Genomic DNA, 7,989 nt, shown 5'->3' on the forward strand with positions numbered 1-7,989 from the left:
GTCCACTGGACACCAGCGTAGAAGTCGTACTTGTCCACGCTGCTACTCGACGACGGCTGCAGCGGATCCATTCTAGCCTTTCCGACTTTTCGTGTGGCGACGGAGGCTATGATTTGGGTTTAGGGGGTTTTGGCACTGGCTTAGCCAACACAATTAATTGGTAAAAAAAACCGTGTTCAGATATTTGCAACTTTGCAAACATCAAACATGTCTGGGATTCTACAAACTTGCTGTTTACATGGAAACCTGTTATTTGAAACTAACATGAAATTTACATGACAGTACGTTTCAAACTAGTGTCTTAAAATTTTGGAACAAACCATACCAATAGTTTGTGTTCCCCAATGGATAACGCTGGTAGCCCTCATAAATCATAATGTCAAAAATGATAGGTAAGCACAGGAACATTACTTCAAGCACTTCAGGTCCACTTCTGATCTACAATCAGATCTCTCAGAATGAAATTGTACTCCCTCTGTCCTGAAAAGGATGCAACTATGGTATGCGTGCCAGTTAAAGTGCTTCACGTTTGACCAGATTTGTAGTAAATAGTATTCACATTTATGGCTCCAAATTAATTTATTATGAAAATACATTTGGTAATTAATCTAATGATGCTTATTTGATATTATATATTTATACTATTTCATCTATAATAGGTCAAACTTGACACAGTAAATCATGACACTGTTCCAGAATTGCATTCTTTTGGGGACGGAGGGAGTACCATTTTAACTATCGCAATGAAAGCTGATACAAATCCTATACTATGGCTGCATCCCAAGCATAATGCTTTATGCAAGTGAATTATCAGAGCATCATGCTAGCTAAATCATCTGCAACAGCAGTACTCCCGCAATGATCATGAGTTCATGACGATAAATGCAAACAATTTTTCAAACACACAAGCAGAAAGGTGCTTACAGAAAAGCCAAATATGGTTTCTTAAGTTACGGCAAAAAGCGCAGGTTCAGGTACTGTTTAGAAATCCCTCTCTATGTCCGACCAACAGAAACTGCCATTTCAGAGGTTAGCAAGGAACCATAAGAGCGTACTACTTTCTCCTGATGATATACATAAATTTGTGATGAACAAAAGAAACTTCCGTCCACTCCAAAAAGAGACATCTGAAACCAGCAGGTAACTCAGCCCAAGCCCTACGCAAATGGCCAGATACTTTGTCCAGCAGAATGTTTCTTGATCATTGCCTCATCAGCCTCCCTGAAAATGTCAGCATAATTATTCAGAGATATGAAGGATTTGGCTTTAAGAAACCTTGAAAGTGAGAAGTACAATTTGTTCTAAAGACTATCTTTTGATTTACAATAAAAAATATGATAATTTTTGTGCAAAAGAACGTTCATAGAAATACGAAGATTAATGGAACATATTTCATTTGATTACCGCAAGCCTAGTGTAGAAAATGCCAAACACCATTTCAAGCAAATTTTTAATAGTGATTACACTATGAAAGGGAAGAGATAGAATAATACCAGTAAGCATTTTGTATGTCCAAATTTGAAGGATCCAGTTTCAACCCATCCATGAATGCATCACGTGCTTCTTTGTACTCCTAAGGACAAAAAATTGGAGCAGATGATATACAGGGAGGTATGGTGTCTGGTGCCCAAAGCAACACAGGGCTAGCAAGTTGTAGCATTATCTGACCTTGAGGGACATGTGGGCAGCTCCTTTACGGTAGTAACCCTTTGGCCACTCAGGCCGCAGGCTTATGCAAGCATTAGCATCGACAAGAGCATCCTTTTTTTCACCAATTTTCAGATGGCAGAAGCTCCGATTTGAATATAATGTTGCATCAGCAGGGTCCAACATGATTGCCTGATGAAACCAAATCATGAGAGCACAATATGTCATTCTAGAATCAAACAAGGACAAATCACTTTTGTTAATATCCATCACAGTATGATCTATTATGAGTAAAAATCTGACCATCTGAGCAGAATATTCATGCTTGATGTAAGAATTAAAAAAACAGTTGGTAGCCATTGATAGTGGCAGATAGTTGTTGGTAGTCGTCCTTTTTTTTCCCCATTTTCCTCATTATAGCCTCCCAGGACTATGTTCTTGTATTTTTCCTTCTAATCAATAGAAACTAACATTGTACTGTGCGGTTCGTTAAAAAACACACACTTTTACATGAAACATAAGCGCCATCATTTCTATCCAAGAAAAAGCGGACCAGTTAAACCACTGAAGTCAACATGTTGATTTATCAAATTATCGAACGTCCATAAAGTAATGGTAGTTTACAACCTCATGTCTTTGAAACAAGTAATGATAATAAGAAATAAAAAACGCAATAAAAGTTGGATACCGATATCAATGTATTATTATTTACTTATTCGTGTGGTTTGCGCAATGTAATGTGTAATTAGAAGTGCTTTTAGAAAGATATAATGCATGATGATATACCTCAGTGTAGAATTTTGAAGCACCAGTATAGTCCATTCGTGAAACTGCTTTCGCACCATGTAATTTCAGCTGAGCCTTTCTATCTTCATCACTTAATTTATCCTAATCCATAAAGGGAACATGTGGCAATGTAAAAGAAATAAACTATCATTACCTAACCAACTGATGAAACAAAAAATTTAGTAGCATGCCACTGCTAAAACAATTTTCCAATAAAAATATACGTGCTAGGCATACCTTGGTGCAGGCCCTTGATGCACCAGCATCCTCCCTGACCGCACTTTCATCGCGTAAATTCTGCTGAATGTTGCTATCCTCATCAGATTCCTGTCCCTGATTCAAGGTGATTGTTAAAACTTAAAAGGCTATCACAGCTATAAGAATCAAGTAACTAAAAATAGTTTTGACCAAGCAACTTTACAGGAAGTCAAAGAATCATTCAAAGTAGCGAAGTCTAACCACATTCTTCAGACTTTCTAGTGACAATCTTAGCACTTGTTATTAAAATTGCAATGCACAGATAGTTGCCCCTTCATTCGAGGCCACTATTTTACTAAAGACACATCAAAACAAATCACACATGCTACTAAAATTGACTAAAATACTATAACACAACTAAGTTAAGAGAATGATGAATAAATCTGCAAACAAATGACTATTTATAAGCTGAAACTGTAGTAGTTTAGGTGAGTCACAAACAGGTCACTATCATTTAGCAATAAACAAATATAGAAACACCAAACAAGCACCGGATTCACCATCATGTTATAACTTAGGAATATCACAAACACCTATTTGTAGAGCATTTGAGAAGTGTTTTTTGTTGCACATGGGTGCAGGAATGCATGTTTTGCTAACCATGCTGCCTCAGGAAACAAGCATGCTTTACTTTGTAACCCGAACACCTAAAAAATCTCCATTCCTATGGCACTCTACTCTCTCATCCATCAACCCTCTCTCTTTCTGACCCACCAGCACCGGCAAAAGGGAAGGAACCAGCGCCTGGCAGGAGATGATAGATGGGGTGATGCGGCAATAAGCACAACGATGTGCTGCATGCAATGGAAAAAAAAGTCCACCCCCTAAAACCTAACAAAGTTGACTCCCAACAATAATGCCATGAAATAAAATCTGGAACAGATGCCCCTTTCCACCTTGCAAGCAGAGGTTAACATGATGCTAGTCGACCCATCTGTAAACCGTATTGTGGTTGAGAGGCCGCCAACCCAGACTCAAACCTAGGTGCTCTCGCAGGTCGTGTCGTGTTACTACGACTACCTCCATAAAGGGGTTAGTACTCCCCTCTGTTTATGGCAAAGCCAGGGGGTTTGGGGGGGGGGGTCATCTTCTCCCCCTGGTTGAGTTCCTTTTACATTCCATTCTTTTCTTCTAAATAACCTACCAGTTAAAGAGGGAGGGAGAGCCAGGGGGTCATCTTCTCCCCATGGCCGAATTCTTTTTATATCCATCTTTTCTTCGAAATAACCAGGGATCAAAGAATGATATACATGCAAAATAGGTTAATTCATACAGAAAAAGGATATTTAAAGAAAATGTCTAGATGACTGAGAACACAGGATCCCATTCTTACCTTGTCTTCCGTGGGTCTTGATCTTGCATAAGCAATGATTCCTTCAACACTCCAGTCAGAAACAGTTCGAATGGGCGAAGTGAAAGGAAGTAAACTCTCCACAAGACCTCTTCTTCCAGACTTTGCAGCAATTTCTATAGGCCTTCTGCCACCCTGTTATGTAACAAAAGAACAAAAGGTAATACCTTATATTGGCAATATATAGAACAAAAGAAATCCTATTACACAACTAGTTAGAATTCTCAGACAGATGAAGTGTTTCCTCAAATCCTCAACCAAATGAGGAAAATAAAGAGATTAAAATGCACAGTTTTTTTCTCAAACAACGCAGACCTGCGTGTGTTTTCATTATGGAGGGAAAAAAAGTATAAAGGTCAGGAGGGAAGTTCTGATGCAAACACACTCACGCACCTCAGAATTTTAACAAAAAGTTATGCAATGCGCCACACACCACTTTTAAACGACCAAACCAGCGAGCGCAAAGAATTCTGCATGACCCAGGACAGCAGAAAAATGCAGTGAACAACCTTACAAGTAAAATCAAAAGTATATAATATAACTACATAGACCATTGATCAGTGGCATATGATCTTTCTCCTACACAACGTGAAAATTTACCATCTCTTTGCTTACGTGCCTAATGCACGTACATGTCTGTAGGTGATACTTCCTATAGGTGTTCTACTTGCCACAGCCCACGTCATTGTGTCTCTTCGAGTTGGAAAATGTTATCCCTTTACATCTACATCATGCCTAGTCCATTCCCCATCACCCATTTCATTAGTGGCATGCATAAGGCAAAATTCATGAAAGAGTTTCCAGTAAAAGAACTGACAACAAAAGCCTTGGAACTTACAGCTCATGATCCATATTACTTCCAACATGAATCCAAATTATTCACAAAAGAATTAATTGTCAGAAATCAGTCAACGTAATTAATTATCAGTTAATCTACTAAGAGCATTGAGTTTAGGCGTATAACAACAAGTAAGAAAAACAATTAGCAAGAGATAAAAGCTCACATCTTTGCTTCGAATGTTTGCATCAGCACCAACCTCCAATAAGTAATCAACACACCCAGTTAATCCTTTGCTAGTTGCTATAACTAATGGAGTATCAGGATCCGTAGAATTCAAATCAGCACCAGCCTGTTGTTAGCACAGCTCATAAAAAATACTGAATTCAATAAAGGAATATTTCAAGATATAATTAAAGCAAATTGTTACCACCTTGACTAGGAGATTCATGCACTTTAAGCAACCAGATTCATTAACTTTTTCATTAGCAGCACAGAGAACTTCAGCCAGGGGTGTACAATGATCTGGTGAAACTCTATCTGGCTGCAAAATGAATTATACAGATTAGTGAGATATCCAATGTCAAAGCAATAGATAGTTACTACTTGAAATCTAAAATGGAAATATATCTTTCATAGGAATTCCTAAGGTAGGACAATTTTCGAATAAAGATAAAATTTCAAGGTCATCGGTCCATTTGGTAACCCTCGGGAGGGCACATTGCGCAAAACAAACAGCCGCAAAGTTATACCAAGGAAACCCTCTAAAAAGCAGCATAAAGTTGTTGATAACAAGTGATTCAATGAGCATGATTTTGAACCAGTGGCAGGTAGAAATATAGGATGTATAACTAAACATGGAGGCACAGAAAGTCAAAGTCAAACATATAGAAGAATACATAATGAAAATGAAGTTTAGTGTATCAAATATAAACAGTGAACATTTCATCCTAGTTCAGGATATGGTCACTAAAATATTAAGTCTCCACAAAAAGTGCAGCTGGAGCAAAGCTGAAAGTCAAAATCAGGAACATATATAGAAGACTAAAGGAAATGAAGTCTAGTGTAGCAAATATAGAGAAGTTTGTATTAATACTCACATCTGCATGGTGCTCTAACAAAATTTGCATGACACCAAACTTCCCGTGCGCAGCAGCAACATGTAGTGGTGTCCCTTCAGAAGAATTCACATCAACATTAGCTCCTCTAGATAGCAACAGACGTGCTATTCCATCGTACCCTGGACAAAAGAAACAGGCAATAGTGTTACAGTAACAAACTTATGCAGCCATCTCTTAGATACTATCAGCCCACAATCTGCAGGAGCTCTAATTCATGCCATTAGCACACAGGAACTGTATGGCTTATCATCATTAGAAGTTTATAACGAGATAGCAGTTCTATGCATTATGCAGTGATCAATCAAAAAGAAACATGATAAGTGCGAGCAGAAATGCAGGCATGCACAGAAAGGGTAACCTCGTTTGGCAGCATAGTGCAGAGGAGCAAATCCCGTGACATCTTGCTTATTAAGATCAGCACCTTTATGAAGAAGATATCTCACAGCAATAACTTGGCCGCACGACACTGAACAAGCCAAAGGAGTCTTACCTGCCATGTGTGTTACAAAAAAGGAAATTTAGTAATATCTTTGACATCTCTACGTACTACCATAGAAAAAGAGAAGGAATAAAAACCCCACCAATGCATCATACTATCCCACAGTTAAAATTTCAGCACATGCGAAGCAACAATTCACAAAACTATTTTCATCTCATACTGGGCCTTCCTATTAGTAACTTAAAAACATGCCTTTCCTGGGATAGTAAAAGCAGAATCACATAGAGAAACCATTTTGCAATATTGTATCACTCAGAAACATATTCTTAACATAAGATGAATCCAATTAGCGTGGTCCATGTAATTACAGAAACAACCAAAATAATGGAGAATATGCCTACAGAAGAGGACCAGTAACTAGACCAAACAATACCAGCAACGGCACATTGCAGTTTAAACATTAGTACAGTAACGGTAGAAACTAATGGTACTTTTGGTGCATACTTGAAAATAATAATCTTACATTATGAATAGCATGACAACATTGCATGACAAAGCATAAGGTAAGATAAACTCGAGCATCTAGATTAGAAATTATAGGTTAAACAATTCACACTATCAGTTAAGATGCGCATCACACGAAACAACCACATTACAGAACCAGCGAACGTCTAATTAACTTAGAACCTGAGGAAACACATACCCGAGCCATCATTAGCAGGAATATTGACATCAAACCCAAGATTCTCCACCAAGTGCTGACATGTATCCATTTTGCCCTTCCCTGCAGCATCATGCAGTGGCCCCAGTTTCTCCTCCTTGTCAGACTCCTCAGTAATTCTGTCAAGAAACTCTACAGGGCCCAAACAAACCAGAAAGGAAAAAAACTTCTCAAAACTATACTCCATATTTTCAAAGAGATGAATATGTAACACAAGACCAAAGCTCTCATGGAACCAGGAAAAGGTTCACACTTACCAAATTCACAGCTCACAGCATAACATTGCCAAACAATACATAGCTTAAGAGGTTGCCATTTATAAAAGCAGCGGAGCATGGAAACAATAGGATAACTCGACGTACATGCACAAAAATCTTAAATTAATAAGTAGAAAACAGGAAACCAGTTGTGGTTTGTGTCCCAGACAAGTACCAGACCACAATTCACACCACGAACGCATGAGATCGCCAAGTGAATTACCCTTCTCCACGCCCCCCACAAATGAACAAATGTGGACACGCTTAACCCCCCCCCCCCCCCCCCCCCCCAAATGATCGGCATCGATCTCGGGCAACTGGTTAAACCTTAATTATAAACCTCCCCTCCAAACACACGCGTGGTAGTGAAACTCACGGGGATCCCATCAATTTTAGTCATCCGCGTCAATTTCAGAGTAGCACCTAGCTAGGGGTATCATTCCTTCACCAATCCACTTTCTCCCAAGCATATTTCCTATTCCTTTGCCAGAAATAGAGTCATTCTATCTGTGCAACTCTTCAGAGATTATTATTAGTCTTTACGTGAGGCGATTTTAATTGCCCCTCTACCTCTTGGTGCAGAGTCCACCAGCCCACTACACGGGGCAAAGGAGAATACTAGGAAAATGGA

The 7,989-nt window shown here is 38.8% G+C and overlaps 1 protein-coding gene across 1 annotated transcript; it reads right to left on the reverse strand.

Annotated features, from left to right (window-relative positions):
• Positions 1-869: 869 nt before the first annotated feature.
• On the reverse strand, positions 870-7,234 carry LOC101755422 (tankyrase-1). Its single transcript, XM_022822949.1, has 11 exons — positions 7,084-7,234; positions 6,300-6,431; positions 5,921-6,060; positions 5,254-5,364; positions 5,047-5,172; positions 4,025-4,177; positions 2,671-2,766; positions 2,434-2,535; positions 1,669-1,839; positions 1,494-1,573; positions 870-1,221 (listed from the first exon to the last, which is right to left on the reverse strand). Exons 1-11 carry the CDS (start codon positions 7,151-7,153, stop codon positions 1,158-1,160), a joined length of 1,245 nt encoding a protein of 414 aa, XP_022678684.1. The 5' UTR covers positions 7,154-7,234; the 3' UTR covers positions 870-1,157.
• Between the last annotated feature and the right edge of the window lie 755 nt (positions 7,235-7,989).

The sequence above is a fragment of the Setaria italica genome, chromosome IX, assembly GCF_000263155.2.
Source record: "Setaria italica strain Yugu1 chromosome IX, Setaria_italica_v2.0, whole genome shotgun sequence".
Lineage (NCBI taxonomy): Eukaryota > Viridiplantae > Streptophyta > Magnoliopsida > Poales > Poaceae > Setaria > Setaria italica.